The sequence below is a fragment of the Cupressus sempervirens genome, chromosome 9 (assembly GCF_028749045.1).
Source record: "Cupressus sempervirens isolate cs-2001-9-10 chromosome 9, ASM2874904v1, whole genome shotgun sequence".
Lineage (NCBI taxonomy): Eukaryota > Viridiplantae > Streptophyta > Pinopsida > Cupressales > Cupressaceae > Cupressus > Cupressus sempervirens.
Genome location: NC_143126.1, coordinates 743,433,572 through 743,457,286, shown reverse-complemented (window position 1 = coordinate 743,457,286; position 23,715 = coordinate 743,433,572). Strand labels below are relative to the sequence as shown.

At 38.1% G+C, this 23,715-nt stretch overlaps 1 protein-coding gene across 3 annotated transcripts in view; it reads left to right on the top strand.

Moving 5' to 3' along the window:
• The window catches only part of LOC149540847 (ALBINO3-like protein 2, chloroplastic), a 288,924-nt gene that overhangs the window by 104,962 nt on the left and 160,247 nt on the right, over nucleotides 1–23,715 (top strand). For 2 of the 3 annotated variants that reach the window (XM_089801912.1, XM_089801911.1), the window contains exons 6-7: nucleotides 13,697–13,756; nucleotides 14,020–14,085. In XM_089801912.1, the coding sequence (XP_089658038.1) occupies nucleotides 13,697–13,756; nucleotides 14,020–14,085 (126 nt within the window). The remainder of the gene's footprint in view (nucleotides 1–13,696; nucleotides 13,757–14,019; nucleotides 14,086–23,715) is intronic. The other variant, XM_089801913.1, reaches the window with a different exon arrangement.

The following is a 23,715-nucleotide window of genomic DNA, read 5'->3' as shown; positions in this document are numbered from 1 at the left end:
AGTCAACTAGCTGAGGGATTGAAGAAACGATGGTTTGTTGAGGGGCTACGACCGGCTCTGAAAAAGAAGATAAAGATTGTACCACTAGCATCGTATGCAGATGCGTATAATCGCATGATGTATCTGGAAAGAGAACAAAAAACGAGTAAGAAGAAGAAGCATAAATCACTGGATTCAGAGGATTCATCGTCCAAAAGTAGCAATAGTGATGAAGAATTAAACAAGAAAGTTCGAGCGTTATAGAAAGATATGCTACGAATGATGAAAGAATTTAAAAATTTAAAAAATAATCTTGACTTAGTGAAGGAAGAATTATGGTGTACAAATTGTAAAGAAGATGGCCACACAAAGGGCTCGTGCCTGAAGAAACAATTCTGTGATATCTGCCAGGTGGCAGGACATTCCATAAAAGAATACCCATTTATCATGAAGTCAAAAGGACACCAACAAGTATTATTAACATAGGATGTGTCTACCGGAACAAACACAAACAACAATGCAACTTCAGGAGGATATCGCAACAATAATCGACGCGGAAGGGTTGGCAATAATAACAATAATAACAATGGAGGCCGGAGTCGGATACAATACAACGCGAGTGGATGACTAATGATATAGTGTCCTGTGTGAAATCTCTGGGGCCACTTTGCTAGAGATTGTACCACGAAGGAGACGCCGTAGCTATTATGCAGATGGTGTGGTCTGGAAGACCACGAAGATTCAAAATGCCTGAAGCAAGGGGTAAATTTATTAAGTATTGAAGCATGTGATGATAAGGTACTAGTTGTTACACGTGAGCAAGCTAAAAAGGTGAAATACCCTAATGTAGAAGAAGAAAAGGAAAGGTTACAACAAGCACGAACAGAGTTGGAAAGACAAATGAAAACAGGAAAGTTGCAAGTAAAAGACACTACTGATACCTCAAAAAGGAACTTAGCTGAAGAAAACATGATAAGGCAAATAATGCAAACAGAAGTCCCTATTAAATTAAATGACCTTTTCACAATGCCATAGTTGCGGATGGCGATTCTGAATATGACATCAATTCCAAAAGTGACGGAGGAAACAGGATGGGATGGAAGTGAAACGACGATAGTAGACCCAATGCTCCTGGTACTCATGACGGGAAGGCATCCGGTAGTAGTCGAGATGGGCATTTTGGAAATAGTACTTATATACACAATTGTGGACGGAGGGTTAGGCGTGAACGTGTTACCAAAGGATATATGGAAAAAGTTAAGACAACTTACACTGTGGCCACCTACATTCTAGTTACTCATGGTGGATCAACATGGAATCTATAAGAATTTGCCTAAGGGCAAGATTCACCCAAGATCGTAGAATTGAACACAAGCACAACTGTACACCAAAAATGGATATGATCTATTAATCAGAGTATGTCCTAATACATTGCTCTGTTTAGTATGGGATATGCAAACACACTAGGAGTGCTTGTATATAAAGGCCTCTTAGGATGCACCTAAAATGTCTCTAGAAACAACCAGGAGATAAGATAAGCATTGACAACTAAGCACACACCTTATCCAACATTCTAGATGAGTGGATAAGAATGAGAAGGTTGTAGACACCATGTGCTTAATTAGTGTGCTAACTCCTGTGTTGTAGACACCATGTGCATAAAAGAGTTGTGAACTCCTGTGTTGTCATCATGACAACTCGCAAGAGTGCACATACTCCTAGGCGACTAATAAATAAATAATAAAAATATGCAATAACCTAAGTAAACTTAAGTAAGTGTAAATAGTGAATACGTATTTACACCAACACCCCCCCTTAAGTGCAACTTAGGGGAATGCCCTTAGGCTTATGAATACTAGGATGAAATGCATGATGGGTCCTGGCTACTAGGCCATTTTAGGTACCCATGTACAAAATGCAAATCTCCCATAAATCATGGGAAAAACCGTCCTCCAAAACGAGAGATAAAATAGAGATGCATGGATATATGGAGTAATCAAGACCCCCCCATTACGACATACATCCAGTATATACAAGAGAGAAATGGAGAAGGACAAAACCCCTTAAGAGGAAAAAATCCTCCCCAAAAAGGAGAAGGAGACGATGTAGTCCTCCCCCCCAAAGGTAGTGTGCCGATCAGTGAGAAATGCTCCGATGATGAAGTTGATCCATGACCTTTGAATGATGTTCCTACCCTTTGGAAGAAACAATGGTAAAGGTACTGTAATAACCCTCCTCAAATCTGCCTTCAAAAATGCTGATGAAAGCTCAAGGAATTTCATCAAACAATTCACATGCAAGGGACGTATGACTGATATAGTATTTCAGCTAGCTTTAAATGACTTTTTTTACAATTTGCATCAATGAAAATCTTGTGCTAGAAGACTACAATGGACTACACAATGACCTAACATGAGTGTGCTACTAATTTTGACAATATTCAGTGCATATATATGATCTAAGCATGAGAAATGAACACCTACAGCCAACTGACATTTTTACAAACAATTGGTATGCAAACTAACTAGCTGATAAATAATGATATTAAATTGCTTAAATGACACCAGCAACTATTATCTTCTTAATTGCAATAAAAATTACAATGCTCATGAAATATGGCCAAGACTTTGGCATTTACATGGATTACAAAATGATAATGCTGGTATAATGCACACTTACAACTGAAAGCTTATAACACCCTAAAAAACAATACTAACAAAAGAACCTGGTTGTAGATGGCTGAAATAATTTCCTTCTATGCTGCCCCTTCTGCTTTGCTTTTTTCGAACTGCTTTTTCGGCCTGCTTTTTCATACCTGCTTTTTCAGCCTACTTTTTCGGTTCCGATTTTTTCAGACAGCGTTTTTCGTACCCATTTTTTTTAGCTTGCTTTTTCGGTTCCGCTTTTTTGGATTGCTACTATGTTGAATCTCAAGACCATATCTTTCAATGGCGTCAAGATTTCCAGCTTGAAGGGATTTTGTTCTCCAAACTATTGAGACATAATCTCCAGAAAATTTCCCAATTTCTTTGATATTTCCAAGCATGCCTAAAAGAAGTTCTTCCATTTCTTTTATAGTGTTCTCACAAGGGCTCCATCCTTCGTTTTCTCAATGTGGGATAAAACATCACTCCCTTTTATGTAACTTATGTCTCCAATGTATTATAAAATAAAGGGGACTCTTTTAATTTAAATATTTCCCACAAACTATAGTCTATGCATTAATAAAGTTAAATATTTAAATTCAACTTTATAAAATAGCTTTATCAATGCATAACAAATCTTATCAATGATAAACAAGTCTTCTTGCCGATTTTGAACAATTACCATTGACATACCGCTGCCACTGGATGTCTGACCATATCCAAGATGACTTACTATAAATAGTAAGTATGCCCAAAGTTGCCTCAAAACCCCTCAGAAAGACTTGCAACTAAAATTATCTAGGCCAAATGGCCTCTAAATCCCTTTAATGTCCTGGTTAGCCTACGGGACCGTGGAAAAATAGGCTCACGACAACATCATGCTATGAATGCTAAAAAGGGGACATTACAGGTACTTGTGAGATGTGTTCCTTGGATGTAGAAGGAATCTCTATGATGACCGGTGTCTCTGAAACCTATTCAAGTGTCCCTGTGTCGATATTGATGATGGCTTCCTCCAAAACTGTTGAAGAGAAGTGCAGATCGAAAAAGGAGTGATGAAGAACCTGCTTTAGAAAACCAACTGTCTTCTCAAATGTGAAAGAGACCTCCTGCAGATGCTGTAGATAGGAATCCACAATCACGCCAACCTGGAAGGATTGATCATGTAGAGAATGGACTTGAGGGTCAGAGTGGGCCCTCACAACAACTGTAGAAGAATCCTCAGCAAAGAGAAGCGATAGATCATCAAAGAAGTCTTCCATATCTGCTGTGTGTGACTCCAAGAATAGAGCTGAAATGTCTGGCAAGAAATCATCACCTGGAAGACTATGTGTACCCTGCAGTGCTGAAGTATATGAATCTATCACTACAACAATAGATGAAGTATCCGCCTAAAAAAGAAGATGAATGTCATCAATAATGTCTCCCACATCTTCAATTTGAGACTCCACGAACAACTGTGCAATGTCTGAAAGAAAGTCTTCGCATGAAGGTAGAGTAGGAAGACATAAAGGGTCCTGCTGCACTGAATCTGAAGCATCGGTGGCTGTAATAGAATCAGTAGGAGCAATAGGAGCTAGAGGTGTGATCTCATTTGGAGTTGAAGAAACCATAGCTGAAGTGACTAGATGTAGAATGTCCTTTGGAGATGGAGGATCACAGAGATCTCCATATGCTTCCCAAATAGACAGCCAAATATCATAAGAAAAATGTGCCATTCTAAGAGGAGCGAAATATTCCTTACTCATACTTTTAGACAAAAAGCGACGAAGGTTGACAACAAATGTCCAATTAAAATGTGGTGGCAATATATAGAGATAGGGAGGCAATTCTGGATGTTCTCTTAGATGATCAAGTATCAAAGCACTTCATTTGTGATAGTTCCTTGTTGTCAACTGTGGTCTATACTAGACTGACAAATCTGACAAGACTCCATGAGATCAAATAATGAACCTCCAAAGAATCAAAGAACCCCCCCGAAAAAGATGTTGTTGGCACTTGAAATGTGGTTTGTCCACTTGTCAAAATGAACAAAGTAGACTTCTAATTTTCTCTGTTGCAACTGCGACTTAAGGCCTAAGATTGGAACTACGCATTGTGGCTAAATTCTGAAAGCAAGACAATGCATAAATGGCCCTAGTTCTGAAAGTGAGGTTTCTGTCCACACAACCCTAGAATCTGACTTCAGATCTAGAAAGTAGATGAAAAAATACGCACTTTAAAAAAAAAGGAACCTGAAAAGGAGTCTAGATGAGCTCGTACGGATCGTTTCAAGTTGCAAAATGTAGGATTGAGCAAGTACAGTCACCAAAAGAAGCAAATTCTGAGAAATCCTTGCACCAAAATTAGAATATAACACCACCACTAGAAAATATAGGAGATTTTATCCAATTTCAAAAAACATTGCACATGAATCGAAGTTCGGATGTCTGAGATATGAGCTTGCGAAGTTAGGCTGCCAAACTGAAAAGCAATTTGGAGAGGGGTTTGGAGCAAAAACTGCAATGTTAAAACTGATGGTCAAATGGCCTTCGCAGCAATTGTAAAATGATTGGTTTTGACGGTCAAATGAACATCGAATTTAGCCCAGTGAAAATGTGACGTCAGTGAAAAAGAGCCCCTGCTGACGTGGCAGATCACTGAGATTTTCGTACTATACGGAACGTACGGATGGCTCTTGACGTGACAGTACAAGCCGGGTTCCACATGTGATGTGGCAGTCTCGGATCTGACGTGGCAAATGGGCCAGCTGTCATGTGAACTGTCCTGCATGTCAAGAGGTACAATTGTCCAGTAGAGGACACATGGCTGTCTTTTGTAGAAGGTACACGTGGCAGTGTTGATTGTGCTTGTCTGCATGGCAGACCTTATTGACTGCAGTATGCGGCCGCGTGGAGGTTTAGTGTGTCACCACTGGAGGGTCCGGTTTCGTCCGCATGGCAGAGGTAGACCGCATGGAGTTTGAACTCAACCCGCTGTTTAACGCAGGTTTTTTAAAAATCGCGGAATAGTAAATACTGTAGTCGCGAAACCACTGCTGGTATGGATACCGTGGGCCGGAAAACAGTGAATTGCACTGCCGGAATCTTTGTGCAGATCGCTAGGATATCTTGTGCCCAGTCGGAATATATTGCGACGTTGGAGTGTTTGGACATCCTCGGAAAAGATGTGCCAGGAAGTCGTATGTGGATGCCCGAGGAATATGCTGGAGATGTTGCCGGAGTTGTGATGCTGGCCGGATGTGAAATAACAGTCGCCGAACTCCAAGTAGCACTGGGGGAAATAAATGTTGCCGCGAAATCAATTGCCGATGTCGGAAAGTTTGATTGCGCGTGACAAATTATTTGCAGTGGTTGTTGACAATGAAGATTATTCGCCGATTGGTGCCACTGGGAAATGAAGGCACTGGAATACCATGTATTGCGCGGAGGGCGGAATTTGCAACAGTGATCGGAGTAGTTGTTGTCGTGGTCAGAGTTGGAAACAATAGAGCCGGGAAAATGAAGATCAGGGGCGGGAAGTTCACTGTGCGGAATATCAAATTGCGTGCCCTATAGATCTGAGAATGGCTGCTGGAATTAAGCAAAACACGGTGGATTTTTTTTATAAAACTACCGGCGGTGAAAATGCAGGTGCCTGCAAAGTGACACTGGGTATTCCAACACTCTGCCGAAACCACTGTCCAATACCAGTCGTCGGAAACTCAAAAGTTGCTGATGCCGATACCGCTTGTCGGATCGGGAATCGTGAACCTTGTTGGAATATACCAACCGCCGATTTTTAAAATGCAATCGCCGTCGGAATTTTGAACCCTGTTGCCACCGATCACAATCAATGCACCGGTATATACTTCTTCGGGATCTGCTATTCACATTCGGAATATTTGAAATATGAGCGCTGGAGTTTATAAACCTTTATCCCACATGCATCATGGGAGTGGGTTGTGCCTTGTTTATAAACAAGAGTCCACGATTTTAAAATAAACAAATGTTGCCGTCGGATTGTTGAGACTGGCTGATCCTTGCCGGATATAATGCTGACGGTAAAATGAGCACACGTCAAATTTTGTCTGTCGGTGAGTGGATAAAGAGGGGGCCGGAATGTCGGGAAATTCTTTGGTTGAGCAGTGCGTTCCTTGACACAAATATGGTACGGCCAGCGCCGAATAACAGTGCCGAACCAAATAATATGCCCACCAAATGTGCAGGGCCGGGATCTGACAGCTTGGTATCTACAAAAATATTTTCTCTACAATGCCGCTTCACCTAAAAAAATTTCAAAAAAATTCCAAAAATATGTTGCAGAGAAAAAATAAAAATACCAGATTTGAATAATTAAATTGTAGATCTTAAAATCATACCCATGTTGCAAATTGGGGCTTCCGGGTGTCAATTTGCAAAATTTTTTTGCCTCATGATCGACTATGGCCGAAGATAGCCGAATTTATAGCCGATTTTCACCGAATCAGCATTTCGGACGCAATGGTGAGGTCAGATTTGGTGCTGGACACTCCCAATTTCTGCGATACTCTAGAGTCGAGCTGCGGTGATGAAGCAAGATAATGGTCTCGAACGGCTTCGTGTAGAGGAATTCTCCGAGAGCTCTGATACCATGTAAGAATTTGGTATAGTACCATGTAAGAATTTGGTATAGCTCTGATACCATGTAAGAATTTGCTTAAAGGCAAGATTCACCCAAGATCATAGAACTCAATACAAGCACAACTGTAGACCAAAAATGGATATGATCCTCTGATTAATAGATCATATCCATTTTTGGTCTATAGTTGTGCTTGTGTTGAGTTCTACGATCTTGGGTGAATCTTGCCCTTAGGCAAATTTTTACATGGTATCAGAGCTATACCAAATTCTTACATGGTATCAGAGCTCTTGGAGAATTCCTTTGCACGAAGCCGTTCGAGACCATCATCTTGCTTCATCACTGCAGCCTGACTCTGGAGTATCGCAGAAATTGGGAGTGTCCAGCACCAGATCTGACCTCACCATTGCGTCCGGAACACTGATTCGGTGAAAATCGGCTATAAATTTGGCTATCTTCGGCCATAGTCGATTGTGAGGCTCTGATACCATTTAAGAATTTGGCTTAGTTCAGAATTCACTCAAGAACTAAAGAACTCAACACAAGCACACAGTAGACCAATAGAGAGAGAGTATGATTAGAATGATGATATTCATTCAATATACCAACGTGAGAGTACACTAGGAGTGCCTGTATATAAAGGCCTCAGGAGAGCTTCTAGAATGCATAGAAGTCAGCATCATGATAAGTCATACAACCAGGCACATGTCCACCAGATATGGGTTATCCTCCATTAAGCACGGATGTAAGTGCGATGATGTGAGGATAAGCCTACAATGGTGTAGCACACAAATCAGTGGTGTAGACAACATGTGCTAAATTAGGAGTGCGAATAACTGTGTTGTCAACATGACAACTCGGTGAATGATGCGAACTCCTGTGTTGTAGACACCATGTGCATAATTAGAGTTGCGCACTTCAATGAGAGTACACAAACTCTTAAATGTCTCACCTAAATAAATAATAAAATAATGCAAAATAATTAAATAATGCATTAACCTAAGTAAACTTGAATAAGTGTAATAAGTAAATACTTATTTACACCAGCACCCCCCCTGAAGTGCAATTGAGGGGAATGCCTTTAAGCTTATGAAATCTAGGATGAAGTGCATGATGGGTCTTGACTACTAGGCCATGTTAGGTACCCATGTACATAATGATATGCAATCTCTCATAAAGCAGAGAAAGAGGGAAAACCTTGTGGGAAAAACCCTCCCCCAAAAAGAGAGATAAAACGATGTATGGATGGATCGAGTAATCAAGACCCCCCCATTATGACATACATCTAGTATATACATAAGAGAATGATGAGAAGAGGAAGAGAGACAGGATAGGTTCCACCCCCCCCAAAGAAGAATGCCGAACAGTGACTGCTCCGATGAAAAAGCTGATCCAAGACTGCAGAACGGTGTTCCTCCCCTTAGGAAGAAACAATGCCAAGGGTACAAATGAGATGCTTCCGCTGCGCGTGGAAAGAATCCCATGGATACGTGATGTCTCTGAAACTTGCTCAACTAGTTGAAGAACCTGTCCCAAAGAACTGTCTGTCTCTGCAACTGATGAAGAATCCTGCTGCAACTATTGATCATAAGTATCCACAATCACTTGAACCTGTGAGGATTGATCATGTAGAGAATGAACAAGAGGGTCGGATGGAGCCCTCGTTACAACTGAAGAAGGTACTTCTGCATCAAGAAGAAGAGGCAGATCATCAATACTGTCCCCCAAATTTGTCACTGAAGGTGGACCTGGAAGACTGGATGTACCCTGTTGTGCTGGACCTATCATTGTGGCTATGTATGCATGTGGACTGAACTGATGTAGTGACCTCTCGCTGCAACTATTGATAGAACCCCACGTGTCTGAATCTGTTGAAGTACTATTGCTGGTGTCACTATCAGTTTCTACATTGTATGATGTGCGGAGAGGAGTAGAGGACAAGCTTGGTGAACATTCCTTAAAGTATACATCCTTCTCCACAAATATCTAATGTGTCTTTGGATCTAGAAGTCTGTATGCCTTCACACTGCCTTCATAACCAATGAAAGTACAAGGCTGAGGTGATTGTGCCTTGCATCTCTTGGAAGATCTCTTTGCCCATGTAGGACAACTGAAGACTTTAAAGTGTGTCACAATAGGTTTTCTGTTGCACCATGCCTCAAAAGGAGTCTTGCCATCTAAGGTTGGATGAGGAGATCAATTAAGAATGTGAGTGGCACTAGAGATTGCTTCGACTTCAAGTGATGGATCTAGAGACTTGGCTTGTATCATGCAACTTGCCATAGACTTAAGAGTTCGGATCCTCAATGCTGCAACATCTATCTTATGCGGATTGAATGCTGGCGGAGTCTGAAGATCAATGCCTTCAAGTTTGCAAAAGTCCATAAGTCTTTTGTTCACATACATGCTTCCATTGTCCATTCAGAGAACTTTGATGGCTTTCTTGGATTTCCGTTCTATATGAGTCTTGAAGTCTAGAAACTTGTCCAACACTTCGTTCTTACTATGAAGAAAGTAGACCCAAGTGAATCTTGAAAAGTCATCAACAAAAGTCAGTATGTAGCGACCCTGGCTGAATGCAAAAGGACCTGCTAATACCATGTGAACCATCTGTAGAACACCTGGTGCTCTTGAAGACTTCCCTCTCTATAACTTCCCCTCTGGATGCATATCCACTGAATCTGTTGAACATTCACCCTTAGAAAAGTCGATTTGAGGTAGACCTTTGACCATTTGGTTTGTGCAAAGTTTCTGAAGGTAGTGAAAGTCAAGATGACCATACTGCTCATGCCATAATTGCATGTTTGAATTTGATTGCGATAACAAGGCTTTTGAAGGAGACTTGGGCACAAAATGAGAGAAAGAGTACAACCTCTTGTTATGATTCACTTTCCCCATTGCAACCAAGGAATCATCTTTTAGACTGTGCACCTTTACTGATTCGGGAAGGAACTCAACTCTATGTCCATCTCCGAGGTGAGTGATTTGGTAGATTGAGAGGAGATTTGAACTTAGGTTTGGAACATAGAGAACATTTTGAAACTCTCCATTTTCCATCTCCACGTTTCCTTTCCCTTCAACTTCCATTTTGCTATCATTTCCCATGAAGATGTGTGGTACTTTTGATTGCTTCATTGAAGAAAAATCCTCCTTTGAAGAACCCATGTGATATGAGGCACTTGAGTCAAATATCCATTCCTTTGAAGAGTTTGAATTTTCCATGAGTGCTTGTCCTTTGCCCTTGGAATCTGAAGAAGACCCTTTATCCTTGTAAGCATTAGGCAATGGAACATTATGTCTCTTCATGATGTTGGTCAACTCATCAATCTTCTTGAGATAACACTCATGTTCTTCATGACCCGATTTCTTGCAATAAGCTCACTTCTTCTTCTCCTTATTGTTGTCCCCCGTCCAAGTATAGCATCATACCCTTTTCTTTTTAGTGGAATGACCAGAAAATCTAATAAAAATGGTTGCGTTCCAATAGTTACTGGCTGCGCCATCAAGGTTCGTAACAGTTTGATTCTGTTGGTGTAAATACGTATTCACTATTTACACTTACATAAGTTTACTTAGGTTAATGCATATTTTTATTATTTATTTATTAGCCACCTAGGAGTATGTGCACTCTTGTGAGTTGTCATGTTGATGATGTTGTCGGTAAATTCTATACTATAGCCAACAGGTAGAATAGTATCTGAAAGGGCGCGTGACGGTTGAGTCACCCCTTTGGGAAGGTATATGTACACCATCCGGAATGGACTTTGTAATAAAAAAACATGATTGGAGTTATTGTAATAAGCATATTGCGTATATGAATAAAGTATCTGTTTTGCGTTATATCTTTCTATGCTACATGTTTTAAGTATTCTTTTACCCTGCATGGTAAATAGGCATGATGAATCCGCCCTCTGCGAGTAGGTATAGTGGATGTAAGGAAGAAATTCCATGACTGTGCTTGTTCACCCTCTCGAAGTAGCCACGATGGATGTCATGTGAGATAATTGATAAATTAATTTTTTATGCTTTTGATTCACCCTCTAGAAGTAGCTATGGTGAATATTATTATGCTGAGATAAAAATTTATATGGAGAAAATTTGTGATGAGATTTTGTTAATGATACCTTTCGGTTACAACATCATTGCACTTGTTAGGTTGGGACACACTATGACATATGTTGCATCAGGATTATTGTGAGAGAGCTCCTTCATAATTGTGCTGGTTATCTTCAACAAATTTCAGTTGTGAGTTGCATATGTGGCATCATCTGTCAGAGGCTTAATACCTAATGAGGTGTTGTGTTACTTGGCATTGTTCTTCTTGGTGTCATGGTTACTTGGTATCAGGATTACTCGGTACCGTTGTTGGCTGGCAGCATCCACATCATCTTTGGTGTCGTGCTCTTCATTCATGGTGTCGGTTCATATTTTCATATGTGGAATTACCAGTTGTCATGGTGCGTCATCTCTATTTTTTGTTCGAACATTTGTTCTTGATATCGGGCTTCTTTTCATTATGAATAAATTCTTCCTTCATGACCATTTGTTGTGCTGACTATGCTTTCCCATGCATTTAAGCCACGTTGATTTGGCATTGTTTAATATTTCGCTGTTTGGACGGTCTTCTATGTGCTGTTTTGGTTGTCTTGATTGTTGGTTATTAAGTCTCATCACCCCTCTTAATGTCGTTTCAAATTCTTAATCGTGATGATGGTTTGTAACATCAAGTCTTTTCAGATGCTACACTTTTTCTATTTCATTAAGATCAAATTCATTAAGGGCCCGTTTGGTTGTTGGAATAGGACTGGAATAGGAAGAGAAAATTAGAATATGTTTTGTATTCATTGTTTGGTACGCTCAATCAGAATTGGGAATAGGAAGACATATTCCAATTTTGCCCCTAAAATGAGCATATGTCTATGCCAAAAAATATTTATTATTGGAATATGCCATTCCTATTCCCAAATTGATTTTTATTTTTTAATTTTTTTTTTCAATTTTTTTTTTAAATTTGAAATTTTAAAATTTTTTTCTTTAATTTAAAAAAAATATTTTAAAGTATTTTAATTTTTAAAATTTTTTTTAAATTTTAAATTTTATTTTTTTTGAACTTTTTTAATAACATTTTATTATTATATCTATTTGTTTAAAAAAATGAAATAAATAAAATAAAAATGAAAATAAATTAATCCTTTTACCATTATTGAAAAAATTAACCAAAAAACAATAAATTAAAACAAAAAAATTGAAGGGAAATATTTAAAAAAATACAAAACTTAACCTTATTCCTATTCTATTTTTGTACAACCAAACAATGGATTAACATATTCTCAATCGAATTCCAAGAGAACCAAACAGGATTGGAATTGCCCTTTTCTATTCCCATTCCCCATTTCCCATTTCCATTCCCATTCCATTTTTTTATTCTAATTTTCAATTCCTATGCCAGCAACCAAATGGGCCCTAAGATAATATAGAAAAGTTATCATTTTGAGTATTTGGCTCTGTATGGCATGGGGGATACATATTTCAGTTATGTACAATTGTGCAAATATATTCAGTACTATTGTATCAGGAGTATGTGTGCTCCACGTTGAAGTTGCTGTATAAAATCTTCTATGCTCTGTATATGAGCTAGGGTGTCTTGTTTATTTCTATCTATGTGTTGTGAGTCCTACAGCTACACTCTGTTGATTATCTGATATTGATCATTGAGTAACCATTGCATGTTGAAGACATCATAAGGAGCGGACTCTTTTAATTGTTTATGCAACTCTGAATAAAGGCACTATCTTTTGGCGTGGCTGTTTTTTTCCCTTGAGGAGCGGGGTTTTTCAAGTGTATCTCCGATGTCCCTTTGTTTCTTGCTTTATCAGTTATTTATTAATGCTATTCTGGTTTCAAAACTTAATAGCTACCACTGAGAATAATGCTTGGAGACAAGGCTTTGCATGGAAGCATATTAATCTCATAACATACTTTCTGCATGGAACTGTTTTTCTGGATTAACTGGATTGAAAATGGCAAAGGGATGGCTAGACATCAGTAGCTCATCTTTTTGGAAAAATTAAATTGAGCTGCAAACAGACATTGCCTATTAGTTTAACTAGCATCATCATTACATAAGTTGAAGATTCAGGCTTATCTGTTTAGTGGTTATAGGTTTACGATATTTTCTGAGCTCCTATGTGTTGGTGTTGATTGTAATCATTGCTTATGCTAGGCAGGCTTTTCATGAACCTTCAGGCCCCTACCAGGTTTGAGGAACATGCTGGTTTTTGATGTGCATGCAACTTAATATTAATACTATTTGAATTATGAATACTATTTGATTCTAGACATTTTCTTCAATATTTGTTTTAGGATTGTTTCTGTATTCTCTGTCTTGGGGAGTTCTATGAACTAGTTTTTCTTGTATGACGATATTTGACACGTCTCTTGTATTTTGTTTTTTCCGGTTCACTTTTATCCAGCTATCATTAAGAGGCTTGAAAGAAACAAAAACTTCTGGATTACTTTCTGTCATCAGAAAGGTAATATTTCCACCCTCAACTCTTTTTATATATTCTTCTTCTTCAAGGGTTTTGATTCTTTAATGCATCTAATTTTCCACATTAGTACATGTTTATGCACATGTTCTCTTATTGTGAGGAATGTGTTATGCTGATCTCAAATACTGAGCAAAAGAATATATGAAGTCTGAACTCTTTTTATGCATTTGAGATTTTCTATTTGTTCTCCATGACATGCATCTTTTGTCCTCAAGATTTTTACTTTAGATCGGATTTTGTTGCAGTATCACAGGTTATATTTGCAGTCTTTGACAGTGCCAGTCTTTATATTTGGATTCTATATGCCTCATGTAAGATTTTTAATTTATGCTTCTCATCATTTGTAAATATTTTTTATGATGCTTTGTTCGTCCAATCCATATTAAGTTCAGTATCACCATTAATTATAGAACACAAGCCTGGCAAGTAAGGGTAAAGTGGTGCTGTTGTAGTCTAGTAAAGAGAGACTATAGTTTTTAATCTAGAGAAGCATGAAGAATGCAGGGAAGAGAATCTTGAATATGTGCGTTAAAAATGAGAACATATGCAAATGCACAATGTTTTGCTACAATTATTGGAAATGAAGGTGTCTGTTTGTGTGTGTGTGTGCGTACCTACATACTTTATGATAAACACTCATAATTTATGATCAAATCTGTGCACCACCATGCATACCTAATTATAAGATCTATTTTTTTTCATTTGAAAGTTGATCCATTTTCACTAGTGTTTCATAAACTTTTGGAATTCATAGAGTGATGAATGCAAGGATGGGTTTTAGGGACAAGGGACTATAGCCTAGAGACGATTCAAAGAAATCCATGTTCAGTAGGGACATTTACTCAAGAAGTATGAAGTTGGGAATGTGGAAAAATAATATGACAACCAGGTCTAGTAACTAGAATGTGATGATTCACAACCGACATAAGGAGTTGGGTTGATTGAAGCAAAGATTTCTAGGGGACAAATGAGGTTAGATAGCCTAAGTGCAAAAAGACATATATACCTTTTACAAATTATCTTGCCTAGTAATTATAATTTTACTGTGTCAAATTATTAGTTCAATTAATGATTGAATCATCATTATTTATTTTTGAATGCTCATACCAAATGACTGTTTTGATGTATTTTGTTTGCATTCACTAATTCATTTATTGTGTAGTTTGTCTTCTTGTAGGAGAGGAGCTGTCTCACTTGGAAAGGACAAAATTTGTCTTTTCTGGCGTTTTAGCTTCACATGCGGAGATAGGCATCCCACTTAAGGTGGAATAGTTTCACGATATGTTGTCATTTGTGGTTTGTGTAATAACTTCATGAAGAGATTGAAGAGCACACACTTCTACTGAAAATATGGGGAGTGTGAGTGAATAGTATATTACAATTGTTTACTTTTGCCAAAGTAGCAACCAAAAAAATATTAATTTCAGAATATTTTTCACATATGACCTGATGGAGCCTAATTCTCAAGGCCTCCGTTTTTGTTGAATTGTTAGGAATCAGTGGCAAGTATCTCAAGGTATTTCTATGTCTCTACATTCTCACGATGAGTGGATACAGTATATTCTTGCTAGAGATGGTGAAAAGACTCAGGAGATTGTAAGATTTAAGAGATTGTAAAAGTCGTATAAGTTGTAGTCATAATGACAGCTGATTAGAGAAGATAATATATAAGCAGATTTCATATGACAGTCAAGTACATGAAGATAAGAATACAAACACACATCTCTTCACATTTAAGGGATGCAACCAGTCAGTCTTCCCAAGATACAGATGTGGGAATTGATTCCATTCGTCTAGTAGGAGGGAATATATAGACATGGATTGAAAGACAGCCCCATGAAAATTATTACTGTAATTCTGCAACCTCTTCTCTGAATATCACCATATGTGTACACAGTACAAGGAATGAGGGAGGAATAATCATCATCGAATGAGGAAAAGAGAAGAATTAATAAAAGTATATTATGTAATGTCCCCTCTTCCAGATTGAATTTGAACATTGTAACCTGCAGTCATTCGTTATTATGATAGAGAAAATAAATGTATATAAGCATAATGAAAATGTTGAGCTTAGATAAATGTTAATCTAAATACTACCCTTACTACCCTTCCTAATCCTTTGGAAGAGACTCTTCTCAAACTACCTAACCCTCTGGTGAGAATTATATCACGATTAGGTAATCGTCATATGAAGAGTATCTTCTTTAGGCCTCTTTGGGATCTCTAATGTCACTACTTGTTAGAGATACCACCTCTAATCAAGTCTCTTATCTTTGACATATGCATATGTTTGACCACTACAATATATATTGTCTCTAAGAGATTTATAAATCTCTCTTTGGGACTCCAATCCCAACATTCATTCCTGAATGCCCTCTAATCCTCTAAGGTCTCCCCCATGAAATTTTTATATTCATTATGCGAATGTCATACCCTTTTATTGGGTCTCTCTCTCTTGAGAGTTAATATGCTTTCTTCTCTATAAAAAATAATCATAAGATATGCATTTGTATACCTCTGAATTCTGTATATTAATTTGTGCCTTTAATCCTCTGTTTAATGAGACTTCACTATCCAACTATCTCTGTTAGAAATCTTCTTATATTCTCTTATGTTGTTTCCACTTCTAGTTCTAATATACGCTTACGGTTATGCCAGTGATATGGTGTATACAAATGATGCTTCTATACTCCCTCAGTATGTTGTCTTATGTCTATAGTCCGGTGAGTGTCTACAGTGTCATTTATTTCCGTATTCTTTTGTTTGTGGGTGTGTTGTATAGGCTCTACGTCATGCCCATTTTCTTATCTTATGTCTATTGATTCTGAGAAGTCTTACTCTGTCCCTTGCGTAACTGATTGTACTCTCTTTCTCGGTGGTAGTGATTTGCCTAACTGATTATTATTCCTGCCTCCAGATATGTATTACTATCTCCCTGCTCTGTTGATGTCCACTTCAAAGGAAGAGTAATTCCGTTTATGCATTGACTGCCTGCAACGTGGATGCTAGTTACATAAATCAATTTGCGACTTCACCCTTTGATATCCTATCCGTTTCTGCCTTTATTTGCATTCGATGCCTTTTATGTATATGGTGACTAGTTGCGCCCCTTGCTCATGTGATTGGGATTCGCTTATATTGCGCAACATATAGTTTTAAATATTTACGGCCATTGTATGTTTATGAAAATAACATAAGTTGGTAAAATCAAATCAAATAAAAATTAATTTAATGAGTTTTTCGCTCTGCTAGGGTTTCTTGCTTCATGCAAACTTTCAGTTTTTTGTGTACAACTTTTCATCTGAAGTTTCTTTCTGTAAGCACCACTTGTCACACCGCATTAACTACAGGAGTTTTTTAGGCTAGGATATAATGGCTTTTGCCAGCGGTGAACCAGTTGTTTCTGGTGTTCACGCTGCTGCTTCGGTCTACCATGGCGCTGCCACAGGAGAAACGCCCGTGCAAGTTTGTCCAGAAGGTTTTTCACGAGGTAATCATGACATTATCTTTCCTTTGCAAAAATTTGATGCTGCATGTGATTGGTTAGAACAACACACCTTGATAGGTTATTTTGTGGGTAGGACTCCTCCTGAAGCTATGCTCTAAGAATGGGTTAACAAGAGCTAGACTCCTCATGGAGTCTGCCTTGATGTTGTGCAAAACCTTACCAAAGGTTTTTTTCTTATTTCGCTTCGCTAACCCATCGCAAGAAGACGCGGTTTTAACAACGGACCTTGGTTTGTGCATTCTTCTTTGCTTGTTTTTCAAAAATGGTCACGAGACTTCACAGTCTCGGATGATAAAAAGCTTAGGGTTCCTGTGTGGGTCGAGTTCCCAAGTTTACCCCTACCATGCTGTCCTTTCATTGAGTCCATTGCCAAAGCCCTTGGCAAAGTTGTCACCAAGGAGCTTGAGAAATTTTTGAATGCTTGCCCGCAACGACGCATTTGCTTCTAGGTGGATCTTTCCAAAGATCTTAAGGATTCTGTGGAAATTTAGATTGGGACTCAAACCTTCTCCCAAATGGTGCTTTACTTGAACCTCCCCAACACCTGTTATAGCCGGCAGTCCACGGAACACAAGATCAAGGACTGCTCTCTGGCTACGCCTAGGGTCAAGCCCGCGCCTAAAGAAGCACCTGTCAAACAGGCCGAAGGGAAAAAAGAAGAATGGGTTACTGTTGGGCGTAAGGGCAAGGCTCCCTCGAATCCCTTACCCCCCAAGCAGTCCTATGCTGCTGTCGCTGCGGTTCCTCCTATCCCTGTAGGAGTGTCAATTCCAGCCAGTGTAGTGACGCAAGCGGTGGACAAAGGAACTACTCCCGGAATTTCGCAGGTTTCAAACCTTGCTGGCACACAGGGGATAAAGGCAGTTGCTAGGGCTTCTGCTTTGGGTGGGGTGTGTACTCCTCTTGCTGCTTCTTCCATAGCATCACCAGTGATGTAGCGTTCTCGCAGTCCTCCTAGATGTGCGGAGATATCAGAGGTGAAATGTCAGGCTATAAGTCCAGAGGGTTTTCCGTTTGACTTCAACCATGTTTCTACCTTCTTGCAGAATAGCTACTCCTCTCTTGAGGACGAAGATGATATGGAAGAGTTCTCATGAACTTCCTATCATGGAATGTTCGAGGTCTCATAGACCTCCCTAGAAAGTACTATGTTCGGGATGTCCGTCATAGACTTGGTAATTTAGATTTTCTTTGTCTGCAAGAAGTTAAAATTTCTAGTTTCATGCTTTCTTCGGCATGCCGCGTAATTTGGCAAGATGGTGTGATGTTTTCTTCCCAGCACGAAGCTGGCCGAGGTGGTGTATTTACTCTCCTGTCACCTCGCCTTCATTCTGCTATTATTTCGCACGGTTCTGACCCCATGCATAGAATTATTTGGCTCTTGCTTTCGATTAACAATCATTCTTTTGGAGTCATTAATGTTTATGCTTCCAATGATGCTATGGAAAGATCCCAGATGTGGGTGTGAGCACACTCGCCCTGAGGGATTTAGAAGACTCACATCGACTACCCCAAATAATAAAGTGGATCGAGGGTGAGGACGGCGCCTAAAATACTATGGCCCTAGCCGGCCAATGCTTCAAAATGACTATTTATTGCTAGCTATCCTTCATAATCCTTCACGAGTGAAGATTATGGGTAACGCCTTCACGAGTGAACATTATGGGTAAGTTGAATCCTACAGGTGATTGGCATCCCTATAGCTTCAATTATAGCCCCTTTTTGTCTATAGTCGGGCAATTCTATGGGCCTTAGGGCCCCTACCATGGCCCTTAAAAGAGTAGGGGGACGTGAACGAATCTGCCTTTAGCCCTCTGCCAGCAGGCAACTATTCGAGTCTCTTCCACCTATCCTTCCTCCCCCTTGGTGATTTGGAGCTGAATTGATGGCGACTGCCCTTTGACAGTCAAGCCCTCCTCTACTCGTGTTGTTGGAGGCCCCTATTCTTTATTGGCGACCACCCTACATATTACGTAGAAATCTAGAATCTAGTCCGGCCCTATAGTTTTAATTAACCTACAAAAAGCATTTGATATCTAGCGCAATCCCGCTATCATAGAGATAGTTCGCTGTGGAAATTCCTCAATCACTGAAGATGACCTTGCATGAACACTTGGGAGAAGATCTGGTCTGTATTGTGATCCGTTAGGAGGCCCAGGCAAGAATCCCCTCTGTATCAAAATTCTGTTGCAATATATTATTAACGGCACCACTTGAGATGACTATTTCTTGTATCCTCTCCATCTTCAGCAGGAGTTGCAAGTAAGATGGTATCAGTGTTGAGAATGAACAGGAAGATATATCTGCATAGAAAACATCAATAATAGCAGTCAGTCTTTGTGGAGGCAGTGATATGGCAGTTGCAAGAAGGTAGTTATACCATGAAAGCTCTACAGCAGCTACTTCTTCAGAATAATCTATTGACAAGAAATTGATAAAAAATATGTGAACAACGTCAACCCTAAAATCACACGTTCGATATCCATAGAGGGAGAAATAGAATGGCGGAGAATACAACATATTTAAGTCTGAAAAATATCAATAAATATGAAGTTTCTTGTCAGCATCAGAAAAAAACATTACAAGGGGGGCTGATAAAATATATGTGTGCAGTCAGAAACAGCATGTGCGAATCATTATCTACGTCAGACTTAAAGCAGAGAAAGACATGAGAAAGGAAAAGACTGTTGAATATTGTTGCATGAGAATCCAGTAGAGGAAGCATATCCACTCTAAAAAAATTTCAATTACGAGACATATCAAATAAATCTGCTGTGGCAAGAGATGAGTTTCAATAATGATCGAGTCTGGGCATGTGGTGAATAAATTTATAAGAATATTCAAGTGATCCCCATCAAATGAAGATTCAAATATCATTGATAATACAAACATTAAGGAAGTGATAAATGTTTATGGAAAATGTCATCTGTTGTATCCTTAAACCCAAAGGCGAAGGAGTCATGAAGCCATGCGAGCAAAAAAGCCTGCCCAGTCAGTGTTGAGTAACAGTAAAGTTTGAGATTAATTCAAAAACAGCGGCTATAAATAAAGATGACAATTATAAATTCTTCAGCATGAATGGTGAAGACAAATCTGCCATGTTTTCTGAATCTGACAATGATCAGTATACATGTTTAACCAAGTAATTTGAAAAGGTTGCCATGTCATTCAACGGTTCAAATTGTATTTGGTGGGGTTGGAAGATTTGGAGTACACAATTATTTTCCTGAAGGCAGATTGTTTAGGCTAATATAAAGATTTACTTTGCCGAGTTTGTATGACAAAGGGCGCGATTATTATAAAAGAAAAGGAATGAATTATGATTTAGAGAAGGATACAATCCTTCATTCTAAAGGGCATCACCTTTGGAAATAATAAGATTCAAAATTACTTGGAGAAAGGGGGAACAGTTAAGTCAGAATAATATAAAAAGACACATATCCAACAATGAAAAGTATTTTACATTCACTTGTAAGGAGGAATAAGGAGCAAATATATGGCTTTGTAATATAGATTTATTTATTATATTTTAATGATGAGTAAATGCCCTTTTTTCTTTTTCTTTATTTAAAAGGCATGGAGATTTTGAACTTCATTCGATTTGTCCTTTATAATCATTCTTTAAATTCTGTATACAGTTTAAATATTAGATAAATAGACATGGTCATTTAACATTTTGAATGTGATCACCATAGATATAATGAAATATCAAATTGTTTAAGTATCTCTATCCAGTTTGTCTCCCTACCATAGGAGTTAAAGTTCAATCTAGACTACTTTAAGATTGCATATATATTTGATCTGTCACATCTTGATTATTAAATTTTTGACAGTATAAGTGCATAGAACTTTATAAAGTTGTACGTAAAAATCTTCGTTGTAGTGGACTATGTTACCTGGATAAGCAAAGGCATTGGTCTTTTGAATCATTGAAGTATTATTATTGGGTTTATATTTTGTTAGTAAACAGATTTATCTTTTCACCAAATACCTTCAAAATTTATCCTAAATGCCCAAATTAAGAAGAGCAATATCTGTGACTAACAGTTGGGTCGCTTTGCAATTGAAATGCTTAAATGGCCTCTGAATTTTGATATGAAGGTACAACTCCTTTCTTTAGATAAATATGAATTTTGAGAATGCTTTTAACTTGAAAGCAATAATGGCTTACAAACAACTACTTGTAAACACTGAATAGATGCAAAAAGAAAAACAAACAACTAGGAACAACAAACGACACAAAGTCCATTCGTTCAGACTTTACATAATAGGGAAAATGGAAAAGAGAAATGTATATTCCTTCTCTCTGAAAATGTGAAGGACAAAAATGCAAAGACCAAGTAATCAAACATATTCAGAAATAAATGATATAGAAATGCATTTAGTGAAAACTGAAAATTATACAAAGATCATGATCAGTGGAAAGATAAACACTCAAACTCAAAGATTTGATATGCAATTAGCTTTCATGTCTCCTTTCTCTAATGTGCAAAAGACTACACAGATCTCATTGCATCATTTTCATATGAATGATTATTAAAAATTCCAATATCTCCCTTCCCTTTACACTACATAATAGAAAACCAATTCCCCTTCTATATAGCACAAAGTCTCTCCAAGTAGAGGAAGCTGGAAAATTCAGATTCCTCTCTAAGCCTCTGTAATTACAATAAGTACCATTCTTGACGGTTTATCGGTTATGTAACCAATTCTTGAAAATCTTTTCCCAAGTGTATAAAATAGTTTACCAATATAATATAATATCTTGTTATGAGAACTAAATATTATATTACTGTCCTGAACCTCTTTATAAACTTTAAATCAAAGCCAATAATAATATAACTTAAACATTTGTCGTTATGTGATAACTGTCATGGAAAGTTTCGATAGTACACTCCGATGTCCATAAGTTTCGATCCGTAAAGAATCTGGCAAAACTGTTTGGAGAGGATTTAGAAAATTAGGGTTTGTTAAACCTATCCAAGGATCAGCTCAATCCAACTTTTGGATTAAAAGTTAGAATCCCTGCACTAAGACCTATTTTTCAGTTTTTAGATAATCTATTGCTTCTGTTAAAGCTGAACCATTTGAATCTGCCAACCTGGACCTGCACATTTTGAGCCTCGCTGTATTTGAACTCATTGAACTTGTGAACTGTATGATCCTCTATGAACCGGTTTGAACTAATTCGAACTATGTTGAATCCACATACACTTGTATCAATCAATTTGCACTATGTACATTTCCACCGAACCTATTTGAACCTTTTGAACCAGTTTGAACTCATTTAAGGTGGTTCATTGTCTGTTCTTGAACTGATTCCACCAATTGAACCAGATTGAATCATTTTGAACCCATATGAACTTGGTTCAACTTGAATATAATCATCTTTGGAATGCATTCTTTTTGTAAAAGATCATAAGGAAAAGACACACTTGATCCTTGACTAGCATGAATAGGAAATGTAGTTGGATTTTGCATTTTTAAAATGGGGGGGTCCATATGCAGGATAACATATTTGAAGTTAGAAAATCTATATCTTCCTCCTTACAAGCATCAAATCCATTATCAACTAATATTATATAAAAAGTTCATTCAGTTCAAACATTCAGCATTCAACCATTTTCAGTACCCAACATTCAACTTTATTTTGATTGAGTTTGAGGACTTTGCCAACTGGAGAACTCACCAGGCTTAAATTCACTATATAAAAGCTTTGAACTTGGTGATCAGGTTTGAGGTATAGGTCTACTCGCCTGGGTGTAGCGGAGCCTAAAGCGCAGGGGAAGGCTATTCTCGTTTGTTGGCCCAAAATGATTGTGGAATCCTATTGGAGAAGTGGGAGGCTCTTGAATTTCCAATCTAGGGTATATTCTTGCTAGAGATGGTGAAAAGACTCAGGAGATCGTAAGATTTAAGAGATTGTAAGAGTTGTATAAGTTGTAGTCATAATGACAGCTGATTAGAGAAGTGAATATATAAGCATATTTCATATGACAGTCAAGTACATGAAGATAAGAATACCAACACACATCTCTTCACAATTAAGGGATGCAACCTATTAGTCTTCCGAAGATATAGGTATGGGAATTGATTCCACTCATCCAGTAGGAGGAACTATATAGACATGGATTGAAAGGAAGTCCCATGAAAATTATAAGTGTAAATCTGCAACTGCTTGTCTGGATATCACCATATGTTTACACAGTATAGGGAATGAGGGAAGAAGAATCATCATCGAATGAGGGAAAGAGAAGAATTAATAGAACTATATTACTTCTCAAACAGAGTTACAGTCAATGTATATTGTTCATTTCTTGGCAGTTACAATATCCCTCAGACAGATTGTGAGTATATTTTTGGCTTGCTCAATCTTAAAGCTTTATTTCTCAAGATTTCTTTGGCTAAGTATACACAAGCAAAAGCATTTGAT